Here is a 13,259-nt window from a genome sequence, read left to right as displayed (position 1 = left end):
TTGTAAACTTATCCTGGGAATGACTGGGAAGTCATTTCTGATAAGAACTTCTATTCTTAGTTCTACTTGATGAGAGTATCAAAACTTGATTTTTTATAAAACTTTCGAGCTTCATTCATCTAAAAATCAACAATAACTTTGTATTTTATGGTTAATCTCACAAGTTGTGAGTTCATCTTTGATTGTCATAAATTTCACGATAAAAAGACAATTGTTTAGAATATTATTTCAGTGAAAAAGAATGCAAATATACTTGCAATGCCTGGAGAAGTTAAGAGGTGGAATTTGTTTTTCTTCGTTCGAAAAATCACGTTCTTGTTTTGCTAAATAAAATCTATTGAATTTCTTATTGCATATTATTGCACAAATCTTGTAAGGAAATCCATAAAATCTCAGTTGAACAATACAACTGGAAATGTCTGTTTTCACTCAACTGTCTGGCTGGTTCAACTTTTAATCAGTCAATTGAAAAGTAATAAATATTCAAAAGTTGAAGCTTTCGTCTTGTCATTGCTGCACTAATCATTGAGCTGAAAGTTAACAAGGTTGCTTGAACAAACAAATGTTTCATGATTAACCAACCAATGCGAATCGGAATGAGTTTGATTAAGGTGGAGAGGTGGAGAGACGAGTTGATGACTGAGGAGCGGTTGAAATGTTTTTAAATGAAGTTGGGAGTTTTCAGGTTGTTTCTGGTTTAAATGGTTAGAGTGAGCGCAAAATGTAACAAAACTATCATTGAGATTGTCAGGTAAAACTTGAGGTTGACAACTTGCAGGTAAATTTAATGGGTGAAAGAACCAAACAGAAACATGGAACACGGCAAAATTCAAAATTTTGTGATTTCATTAGCATCTTCAATCTATCAAAATTGAAACCATTTACTTTCTCAAAACTGCAACTTTTCTGATGCAAAATTTTATTCAAACCAAAAGCTTCTCTTTGATCAATTTATAACGACTTTTGATTGAAGATTAAATATTGATTCACTGAGAATTGGTCATTTGGTCAACATTAATCATTGCGAGTTTGAATTATGATTCACTTTAATGTGACCACGAAGAGTTGAGCAAAGAAGCATTTGGTTCATGATAACATATGCAACTGCAGCTGGAGCCAATAATGTTCTTGAAAGGAAAAAAGGTTAAGAAGAAAAAGTCGAAAGATTCGAGGAAAAAGCTGGAATCACATTTTCTTTCAACTCAACCTTTTCCTTTCCATTAATTTGGTTCGATAACGTTTCACTTGTTTTTTCATTAAATATTGATTGTAAATCATCTCTTCTATTATACATTTGTTTTACCTTGAAAAACTTTGCTCAGGCAAAAGAAAAATGTATCAACAGCTAACAGAGAAAAGAAAAGAAACTCGCAAAATGAGATTAAATATTGTAACATTCAGCATGAACCATTAATGAAAAGAAAAAAAGTCGACTTTTCTCATGTTATTTCATGAAAAATGGAATCTTGTTTTTCACCTGATTCACAGTGTTTTATGTGATCACTCAATTTAGTTCTTTACACAAATGTATATAAAAAAGCATTTCGCTTTTTTCACCCAAAGTTCAATAAATCTCATCAATATTGATTGTAAAACTCATTCTCACTCATTTACTTTATTCATTATTTTTTATCTTTACCTTAATGGCTTTATACTTCATTACATCCAATGATTATGAATCGTCGTAAAACGGCTTTTCACTCTCATTATTAGTCTCCAAGTAATGATATAAAAGTTAATTATCCAGTTAAATTATTCATTACGAAAAGAGCAAAAAAAAGTTCTCTCAAATATTCGTCAGATTTGAAAATTATTGCTTTAATCGATTGCATTTTCTTTGCAAAATTTTCATCGATTCGAGTTCGGTTCAACTTTAAACTTTCCTTTCGTTTTCTTGTTCTTTGCATGCTATTCTCAAATGCTTTTCAAACAAATGGTCAATTGCGAATGAACCTTTTCTCTTCATTTCCTCCAATTTCATGAGCTTTTGTGATTTGCAGAAGAAAAAAACATAATGTTTGCGATAATAATGATTAAATGAATTCTTTCGACTGAAACTGAATGTTCACATTTTGTAAAGAAACAATTGTTCGGTGACAATTAACACTCTGACAAAAGAGTAACAAATAAAGGGTGAAAAAAGCAAATTATTTATTATATAAAATTGTATTGAGAGAGAGAACGAAATAAAACCCAAATCCATTGAAATAAACTCATCATGATACATAATATTTGCTGAGCTTTTTCTTTCTTTCTTCTTCTTTTTTCTCTGCTATTCTTTTCAGTTTCAGTTCATTTTATTTCTCCTTTTCTTTCAGATTATTCTTTGTCATTCACCTTTTTGCCAAAATTTTTCGCCTTCTTTTTCCTTCCTTTTTTTTTCTCTTTGTTTCTTTTCATTCTTATTTATCTTCCATTCTCTTACTGACAGTAATAGTGACTTTCATTCTTGGATCGATAACTTGCTGTTTCTGTCATCAACACTGAGGAAACAGTATTGATATCATTTCCATTGGAAACATTACTCATCCAAAGAGGAAAATAAGAAATGGAAAAGGATGAGAAGAAGAGTTGACTGAAGGAATTCAGAAGCTGATTCAAGTGTATATCCAGATAAATATCGCTGTTTGTGGCATAATATTCTTGTCTCTTATGTTTTAATCACCAATCTTATTGATTGATTAACTTGTCAATACATATTCACAACAAGATATTATCATTAATGTAACATGAATAGTTGGCAGCATCAATGTGTTGCTTTATTGATTTTTGACCTTTGAAAGATTTTCTCATTTCTACTAAACACAATGCAACAAAGTAGTGTAATCAGAATGGGTTAATCATATTTTCATGTTTACCCATGTTGATGCACCTTGATGTTTTGGTGCAAAACTTTTGCAAAGAACTTTTCATCCAAGTTTGCTTTTGATTTGACAAAAGTATTTGTATCAAGTTTTGATGAAAAGGTTTACTTACTGTCTACGCAATCATGGCCAATGAATCCAGGGAAACAAAGGCACTTTCCTTGGTGACATTTTCCATGGCCATTGCAGTTGTTTGGACATGAAGTTGGTATATCATCGGCTGAAGAAACATTTAAATCTAATGCAATTCCTTCATCGGCATCATTGACCAAAGTAATGTACCAAGTGCCCGGCTCAAGAAACTCCAACACTTCAGAGGATAACTCGTTTTTACCCATTGGTCGATCAGAGGTTCGCTTGTTTTTCACATGAACCGCTTTTGGACTGATAATCTCCATGTAATCATACCTGGTCAGTGTGGGTGGTTCAGTGCGACGGACAAAGAGAGCAAACCGTGACCAGATGGGAAGACTGAGGAACAAGAAGCGTACAAAAGTGGCTTTATTGTGGTGAATGAGTGAAGTCCAGGTTGAGTGTGGAGCCATTCGTTGAGTAATCAAAGTAAACTTATTAACCAATTTAATTTCAGTGTAAAGTGACATTTCTTGGGGAAGATTAACAAATGTCAATGGCAAAGCTCCGGGTTGACGAGACGAGGAAGATGAATAATCGGAACTTGATTCACTTGAGAGCCGGTCATCATTTCCTTTGACTGATTTGGAGGGTTTATTTTTATTACTATTGTTGGAGTTTAAGGATGAGGTTGAGGGTGAAGCAGATGAAATGGAAGTCGATGAAATTGATTTGTTAACAGTTGATGATCGTTGATTGTTACTCGTTGAACGTCCAATTCCCAGTGGATCATAGTTGTGAACCGATTGTCGACCCTCATTACCAGATGATGAAGTTGCTAGAGAAGATAATTTATCCTGATTCGAAGATTCTTCAACAACTATGCAGGGTTTGCCATCGTCTGGATTAAAGGTTGATGATTCTGTCGATGCTGAGGAAGAAAAGAACAAAATGCAAAATTTTAATGCAAAGGTAAACAAACTAATTATGAAAACATGATCATTATTGTTCCATAAAGTATCATGAACATCATTATCATCATTAAAAGAAATGAAAAACTTTGTTTTCTTTTTTGGCAAACATTTTAATTAGTCAATCATTTGGATAGCATTAGAAGCAAAGGATTAAATGAAGAGTAAAATGGTAAAAAGATTATCATTATTATGGAATCGATATAATCTCATCTAATGGTTATTATCATGGAAATGAGAAGCAAAATGCAAAATCGAGTTTTAATCTTGAATTTTGGGTGAAACTTTAAGGCAACATTTTCTTTTCTTGTCAAGACTGAGAAACAAAGAAAAGGTTGATTAACCCACAGAAATGGTGAATACTAATTACTGGCAAGTTTTAAATTAACATTGACTGTTTGGGTTAATTAACAATTGATTAATTGCTAGTAAACTAAAGGTATATTCAATGAAGCGTAATGTACATCGTAATAATGGGTGAAGTTGAACAAGAGTTCAGTCGAGTTTAACATTTCTTCCTTTTCTTTGCCATTTAACCTTCTGTCCAATTGTATTGTTATTACAATTAAGTGTTTCAATCTTTTGCATACAACTTCTTTACTCAATTATCATTTCAAGTGTGAAAAGCTTTTCATTTCCAGTCTCACCTTTCCTTTTTACTCGATTTTACCTTTACAACTAACAGTTTAATCAGCATTTTCATGAGTAAAAAGGTTTTCTTTTCTTTTCATCTTGTTCCAATTAACTATCGAAAGAACATTCTCATCAGATATTTTATGACATTTCATTGAAAGTTATTGAAAAATAAAGTCTTTTCCTTTGCTGGTAACTCAACATTTGACAAGTTTTAATGGCTTATAAGGGTCAGTCAACTTTACTAGATTAATGTGTCAATAACGATTGAGATTATCAATGTTATTGGCAAGAACAAGCGAAATGAATTTAATAGCAAAATTTAAGGCTAAATGTTTTTTCCATTACTCCAACTCGAAATGATAAATTGTAAAGTTGATTTATACTAATTGCCGGTGCAACAAAGTTGAATAAACTCATGATTTTTCAATTTATTAATCAATCAATTTTCCATCGATAGTCAGAGAACTCCCTTAAAGAATCGAAGTGAAATTTAAAATTTTGTTCTTTGAAGGAAAATTGAAGCTTTCTTTTGCTAGTCATAGAACTTTATTGGCTCAATTTTACAGTTTATCTAAAGAAATTCAGTGTATTCTGCTTTTTGTTTTTATCATGTTATTGGAAAATGAAACTATTTTTGAAGCAGAAAAGGATAAACCATTTCTTTAGCTGCATTTTCGTATTTGTGTTTTGGTTCAACATTCAATTTTGTAGATTGCAAATCAGTCTTTTGTGTTTAAAGTAAAATAAAAGTTGAAGTCACGTTTGTACAACAATGAGATTGGCGGTTGTTTGACTGTAAAGGGCATTAAGTTTTATTGTAAACTTGCTCAAGTTAAGGACTTCGTTCATGCCCAGGTTTGTCTTTGAAACTGCATTAGGCAAAAATGAAATGCAAGTTTGTTACCTTTTCCAAATCTAAACATGACAAGATTGGGGAATTTCATTTCATTTCTTATTCACTTTTTTTTCGCTTTTTTCTCTTTCAGCCTCATGTTCTCCCTGAAGATGAAGATCAGATTTGCATACATTTGTATTTACATGCTAGTTTTGTAACTTTCAATTTCCACCCCAAACTTTTCCTCTTTACTCTCTCTTGTTAATTCATTTTGCTTTAACTTTTTTTTCTTCTTCTTCTTCGCTTTTCACCCTCTTTGCATTTCAATTTGCATCTGGAAAGGTAAACTTGTAATTCAGAGGGAAAAAGACTTGTAAGTCAATATGGAAGACAAATGAGGTAAAAAAGTTTATTATTTGGATAAAATATCTTTATTTGAATCGCAAAGAAACAAGTGAATTAGCGTATTTGCCTTGAGCATTGCAAGTTGCAAATGCGAAGTAAAAAAAGGAAACCTAACAAACCCTGAAATTTCAGTTTAGAATCAATTTGGTTGAGCGAAGAAAAAAAACAACAGAAATCGAAGTTAAGATCAATTATGTAAACTATCGTTAAATTCAGTTACAGTAAGTTCATTGAAACAGAAAAATCGTAAGAACAAGAATGGAGTAAAAAAAGTTTCCACTTTTTAAACCATTCCCTGTTTTTACCTTTTACATGGCAATGCTCAAATTAGGTTAGTTCTGTAACAGTAAAAATGCTATTATGAACAAGTTAAAAGAAGATGAAAGCAATTTTTCAACACTCAGAGTCCAACAGAGATGAACTCGATTAATTTCCTTCTTTGATTGCATTCACACAAATGTTGCTCTTCAAATGAACTGGAAACACAAAATGAACATTTACACATTTGCCAACAGTTTTAATATTTTAATCTTGAATCAATTTCCAAATTGGATCAGCAATTGAATCAATCTGTCTGCTCGTTTTATGTTCACTTTAATGGTCCAGATTATTTATCCAACTATCAATTGAACCATTTGACCTTATTGTGATAATTTTTCTCTTCTCTTCACTCAACAAATCAATATTTATCCTTAGAGCTATAATTGTGATAAAGTTATTAATATAATAGCAAATTGGGTTTGGAGGTGAAAAGATTTATTAACTTGACCCGCAACAAGCATTAATGGATAAGCCAGAGTGTAAAGAATGCAATAACCAAATTCACATGTAATGCTGGCTCAGGCAAAAAGTGTTATCAACTGTAATCTAACCTTTCCAATTTTGGTAATAATGAAAATATTGACCTTGATTTCGATTCGTTTCCCTACCCTTTAACCCTCAATTTAACATTGTACAACATTAGTGCATTTTGAGGCACAAAAGAGTAAATAAAGAGCGTAAAAGGGCATCAGTATTTAATATCTGTCGAATGCTGATGAACATTTACTGGTAAAAATAATAACATTTGTAAATAAACAATGTTGAACCTTTTTTTTCTTCCTTCTTCTTCTTTCAATTTTGGAGAAAATATTATACTGAAAGAGTCTAATGGAAAGCAAAAGTTTTTATCCAAGACTCATTTGTGGATAGGCTCGTAATAAGTCTCTAGAGGATATTTATAAATTTTTATTTCGACCCTGGGCGTTATATTATTGTTATCATTATTTTTATTATTTTCACTTAGACAGGGAACAAGATGCAATGGATGGAAATGTCGTGCAATGCTTTTGCTGTGTCTACTTTTATGGTTTGTGTCTGTGGATTAGAGGGAACCATTGAAAGATGAAGATGGCATAAGAAGAAAAGTCTATAATATTAATATATATCTTTGAGTTGTTTGATAATATAGCCAAGGGTATCATCATGAGATAGTTTTATATATTATTGTTGATACTAAGGGAAGACTGGGAGGTAAGCTGGGAGGGGGTTGGGAGTTGATTCTGCAAGATCACAGGGAAGGAGTATTGGGAGGGAATGCTGGGAGTATACACTGGGAGTGAAGATGAGAAGAGTAAAGATGAGTTTACAGAGAGAGAGAAGGATTAGGATTGTTTCATGGTGAGAGGGAAAACGGATATGTTTTACTCATGATGTTGATGATGATAATGATGATTATTTTTTTTGTCATTCTTCTATTGATTACTGATTCTACCTATTATTGTTTCTATTTTTTAGCTTTTCTCCTTTTTTGCTACTGAAGGTTAATGAATCCAACACATGTGATAAATGGTCAGTTTCTGCTCTTTTCAAAGTAACCTTTTGTAAAATGATACAGCTAAGGTCGAATAGATTCTCGAATAATTGGGTTTGCCTTTTTGAAATGATGCCATCAATGCCTGTTGATAGTCATTGGACATTGATATCATGATTCTATTGGTAAACTGAGTTATTCTTAAATTGTCATTTTCACCTTATTCTCTCTTATTGAATTGTTAATTTGATGGAGTTTCAATTGACATTGAACAGTGGTAAGCTGGTCTACACTGACCATTAATGGTGAGTGATAAAAGAGACAAAAAAGTGTTCATTAAATTATGATTCTCTGATTTAATCTTTCATTATTAATGTTATCTTGACATTATTAGATTTTTGGTGAAAATGATATTAATAATAAAAATGATAATATTGACAAGAAAAGATGAATGAAAGTGAGTGTAATGGGCAAATTGGAAATGTTGATTTTCATGGAGAAATATTTTCACATTTTAACGGTTCCCTGCCTTGAGGCAGCCTCTACTGAATCTCTACTTTCTGTAAATGGTTATTTCACTTTCTTACAATGTACGCTTCATTTATCCTGATTTGTGAGGAGTAAGAAGATGATGATGATGAAAGGGAGGAGAAAATGATGAGATGGAATGAGAATCATGAGAAGAAGAAAGAAAGATGATGACAATGAGAGAATGAAAATAATGAAAAGAAAAATAGTTAATTCTATTGTCAATCAGGGTCAACTCAATTTATTGTTATTATTGTTCCAAATGATGGGACAAGACGTTCCCTTCCAATTACACTTTTCCTTCATCATATTGACCATTTCATCAGTAAAATGAATGCATCCAACAATGATGATAATGATGATAATGAGGATAATGACAAAAGCGAAAACTAAATTTACTTTTTCCCTCCATCATCTGTTATCATTGGGAGAAATTCAAACTTTATCATGAACATTGAATGTTTCGGTTGATGGTAAACTTTTTCTCATCTAAACTCACATAAATTGCTTTATTAAGTTGAACTTGTCTTGGTTAATTGATGGAAATTTGCAAAGAAATTAATTTCATGGTTTTGATTAATTGCAAGTAAAACCTTTTTTTGTTTCGTTCATGCTTCACTCTTGAATTGTTTACTGTAAAAGTGATCCTTTTCATTGCCAAGTTTAACTTGATATTCATTATTATGATTGATATTAAGAAATGTTTATTTTTATCTGTTCATCTCTACATTTAATATAACATGAAATGTTTAAATGTATTCAACTCTTTGTTTGACACTCATTTTTCACTTTGCCTTTTATCTTTGCCATTGCGCTTGAATGTATTAAAGTTGATGACAAATGAGGATGAGAGAGAGAGAGAGAAAAAGAGAGAGTGAATAAGATGGGAATGATTTTGGTGGGTGAGAGAAAATGATTTAGCTGATGAAGAGGAGAAAAGTATAAATTAGGTAAAAATGAGAGGAAGATGAAAGTGATGAGGTAAAATGTATTGGTGAAAAGATGCAGCTCATCTTGTCGAGTTTATTTTCTTCTTCATCTTCTTCTTCTTCTATTTGATGATGATGGTGAAGTGAAAATTGGTGAGATAGAAAATATAATCATTCTTGTACTGGTTAGGGTTGGGTGAAGTGAAACAGGAAGAGAGGGAAATGGAATGGATGATGATGGTGAAAATGAAGATAAAGCTGATTTAAGAGCCAAGGGAAGAGGGTGAAGAGAGTGAACGGGAAAAGTGATTTACAAGATGAAGATTGAGAGGCAAGAGAGACTAGAAAAGTTGGTCTTGAAGAGTCGATGGTTTAGCTCAAAATGAGTTTAAGTTAATGCAAGTAATGAAGGGGCTCAAGGTTGAAGCTGATACACTGTCTGGGTTCATCTTTGCTTGTACAACTTGGTCGGTTGATGTACATCAAAAGGCTTTCCTCTGACCTTTTCTCGGTAAATCTGTTGAAACTCTATTGATGGATTGAGATGTTTGAAAGATTGTAATGAACTGTTTCATTTTGTCATCAGTTATTGCAAGTGAATTAGCTTGAAATTAATTTGTTGAAGGGAAAATGTTTACTTTGTAAACTAATTGACAGCTAAATTTGCTTTATTAATACAACCTTTTTAGTGAGCCTTTAACATGATTCAGATTCTCTCTTTACAAGTTTCATTGAACTCGAGATAATTTTCATCATGAAATTGAATTTTGAATGATGATATTAGATTTTCTTTCTATTGGCAAGATTTGGAAATAACATTTTTTTTAGTTTTCTGTCTAATGTGAAACTAATTTTGACTCTATTTGGAATCTGCTTGAAATGCTGATGAATTCAAAATGTTTATTAGTATTCAGTGAATGAATGGTTCATTTCAGTGAACAGAAATGCTAAGAATTGCAACTCTAATTAGTTTCATGTTTTTGACAACAAAATGGTTAACAAGAGTTGAATGAGTAAAGAAGAAGAAGAAGAAGATTTAATAAATGGTTGTTAAATTGAGAAAAGTTGAATCTCTGGTTGAATTGAATTCAATTTGGTGAGTCCAATTGTATAATTGTCTATGGTTTGGTGAGTTATGAAGGGAAACTTAAATAGATGAACAGAGAGGAAAAGAAAGTGGAGAAAAGAAAAGAAGATGAAAAGTGTGAGAAATGAAGAGTTTTCTTCTTTGCCTGTTATTTGAGATTCAGCAAATTTTGTTTTTGAAATTTTGATCTAAAAAGGAAAACATTTTTCTTCATGATGAATAAAATGAAAAGAATGGAAGAAAAAAAAAGAAAAGAAGAAGAAATGAAGTCTGAAAGAGAAGATGAAATATCTCATTGATAATGATGAGGCCTAACAAGAACAAATCAAATGATGACATTTGAGTGATAATGTTGATCTCATGATGATGATGATGATGATTATTCTGGAAAAGACACATTTTTCTGGTTTCATCTAAGTCGCTGCTTCTTTTGTTAATTAAAGTGTAACCTTGCTTGTGACAGAATTGGTGAATCTCTCTTCTCATCATCTTCAACTCCTCCTTTCTTCTTCTTCCATCATCTTTTTTTCCTTTACTAATCATTACTCTCTTCTCCATGTTCACCCTGTGACCTTACAAACTATGGAAAAAAACTATCAAATTACTCATGACATGGAAAACTGATTAAATTTTGGTAACAATTGTTATCATTTTTGCCCAAGGAAAGGCAATTAACAACCATTTACAGGTTGAACTGAATGAGATTAAATTAATTAATCAACCTTTTCCGATGGAATGAGATTTGGTGAAAAGAAAGTAATAAGTCATCAGAAAATTTGAATAGAAGGGAAAAAAAGTTGTTGATGAATTAATCAGAATTATACGTTTGGTGCAATATTTTTTCATGACAGATTATCATTGAGATGGGCTAATCAGAATAATTTGATTTTGCTGGTTGAACAGAAAATGTTGCGGAATGTTGAATAATGATGACTTTGAAACAAGAAGGATGATAATGATTATGATGTGATGATGAAGGGTGAAGAGTCAAGGGAAGAAGAAGAAACAGTTTTCATACTGAAATTACTTTCTTCTTCTTCTTCTTGGAATGAATAATGATTTATTAATCTTACCTTGTTTATAAGCAACTATCGAGAGCAAGGTAAGGCATAAAAGGACTAATAGTAGTGTAGCCATGCGCCACAAACAGGGTTGTCTTTCTGATGAGGAACAACCTTTACTCCAGTTGAGATTGAACCGGGAAACTCTGAGTGCTGCAAGGGCTGAAGAGGCTGCAGAAGAGTGTTGCTCTTGACCTGGATAACCGTGATGTCCAGCAGAGGAAAAGATAGAGTTTGTTCCATGGTTTGGCCGAAGTACCTGAGGTGGAGCATCACTAGACTCTAAGTGTTGAGACGGATGAACATGATTGGGAAGGGGAACCAATGGACCGGTTGTTGAGTTTTGAGCAGCCAGTTCTTGATAAATGTTGCCCGGTGAGTGAGCCGAAGAAGATGAATTTACATTTAAATTATTTTGTCCACCAGAGATTCGCTGAGATCCATATAGATTGGTAATTTGATGGTAAGGAGGTGGTGCCTCTGGTACTGAACTTCCTCCTGAACCACTTGCAGGTAAACCTCGATGATGATCGTCCATTGATCGACCCAGTCGACCAAGAGTCGTTGAAACATCATCTTCATGTAAATGACTTTTGGGTTGTCCACCCAAAGTAGAAGTTACCATTTTATTGTTTCCCTCATTCCCTGGTTGACCCGATAAACCATATATTCGTAGCACTCGTTTATAAGAACCTGTTGACCTTGGCCTTGGATCTATTAGACTTGAACCTTGAAGAGTTCGACCCGAGTGGAGAGCATTTAAATCCTTTTCCGAGTCGGTTGTTATTGATCCATCATCTGAATCATTGTCAGACGAGGAGCCGCGATCATCTTGGTTCATCGGTGTGATACCGGTTCGACCATGATGTGGAATCGAAGTGTATTTACCAGCATTGGAAATGAGGGAACCTCCATGGTGAGGATGATGGTGACCTCTTGGTCGATTCATTAGTGTATTTGAAACTGAGGCCGGTGGAGCCGATTCACGTCGACGAAATGAACCATAATAGACACGACTCGAGTCAGGTTCACCGTCTAAACGTCCAGATGATCCAATCATATTGAAGTCGAAAAACTTTTTACACTATTCATAGAGGAAAATCACTTGAAATTGAGAAGAAGAGCAAAAAATTTTGTGCACTTTAATTTAAAATTATCATGAGAATAGAAAAATTCATTTGAAAATAAAAGTGTAAACAAAAGAGATTGAGGAAAAAGAGTAAATCAGATTCTCGTTGATATGGCGAAAGTTGAAAAGGTAATGTACAACCAATAATCGATAACTTTTTTTCCGTTGATAACTTCAATGTTGCTGGGAGTTGAGATTGACACGATAATATATAAAAAAATGAAATGAATTATTTTCTTCAACTTTTTTCTTCTCTTGATGATATTCACAATTTAGGCAGTGATTTGAAATGATTGTTGGTTTGTAATGTTGATATTGTTGCAAATGTTATCCACAGAAAATGAGTGTTGATATAATTCATTGATAAATACTGATAATTTGAAGAAGCTCTTAAAAAACAGCAAAATGCCGAATACTATTTACCAACGTGAAACATTTAGTTTGCAATATTTGAATAGAAAAAAAGAAAGAAAAGATAGAAAGATGTATTCACGAGTAGAAACCAGAGACTAAATGAGAAATGGTGAAAAAAAGAAAGAGAAAGATGATTGTGGAAGAAGAAGAAGAAAGAAGGAGAAGCAAAATGTGAGCTATTTTCTTGACAGAATCAACAAACCTCACTGTTATAAGAACCTTTATTCATCAAGAGAGAATAAATTTTGTTGGAAAAATCCATGGTTACCCTGGATTCGCCGTGGTTCACATTCATCATCATCTTCACTCCATTATCTTCCTTGCTGATGCTGTTGACCCAAAAGTTGGAAAGAAAGGAAAGAGAAGCGAAAAAATCAATGAAAAGTTGAAAGATGTTGAGACTTGGAGATGCTCAATAAACTTTATAACCTTAAAAAAATTTGATTCACATTATCTATTCTAGGAATGGTTATTTTTGTTGATTTAATTGGCAAAATTCTTACAGAGTTTAATCAGATTATTTTATATCATGATCG

At 32.6% G+C, this 13,259-nt stretch overlaps 1 protein-coding gene across 2 annotated transcripts in view; it reads right to left on the bottom strand.

Moving 5' to 3' along the window:
- LOC107363628 (teneurin-m-like) overlaps positions 1-12,815 on the bottom strand; it is a 55,773-nt gene extending 42,958 nt beyond the window's left edge. The window contains exons 1-2 of one of the 2 annotated variants that reach the window (XM_015930880.3): positions 11,193-12,815; positions 2,977-3,867 (exon numbers count right to left, since the gene is read on the bottom strand). In XM_015930880.3, coding sequence (XP_015786366.2) covers positions 2,977-3,867; positions 11,193-12,240 — 1,939 coding nt within the window. In that variant the 5' untranslated portion in view covers positions 12,241-12,815. The remainder of the gene's footprint in view (positions 1-2,976; positions 3,868-11,192) is intronic. The other variant, XM_015930879.3, reaches the window with a different exon arrangement.
- Between the last annotated feature and the right edge of the window lie 444 nt (positions 12,816-13,259).

Source organism: Tetranychus urticae, chromosome 2 (assembly GCF_039701765.1).
Source record: "Tetranychus urticae isolate SD_2017Ah chromosome 2, NJAU_TeUrti_SD_1.0, whole genome shotgun sequence".
Classification (NCBI taxonomy): domain Eukaryota; kingdom Metazoa; phylum Arthropoda; class Arachnida; order Trombidiformes; family Tetranychidae; genus Tetranychus; species Tetranychus urticae.
The sequence above is the reverse complement of the archived record's forward strand: the minus strand, read 5'-3'. Positions and strand labels throughout refer to the sequence as shown.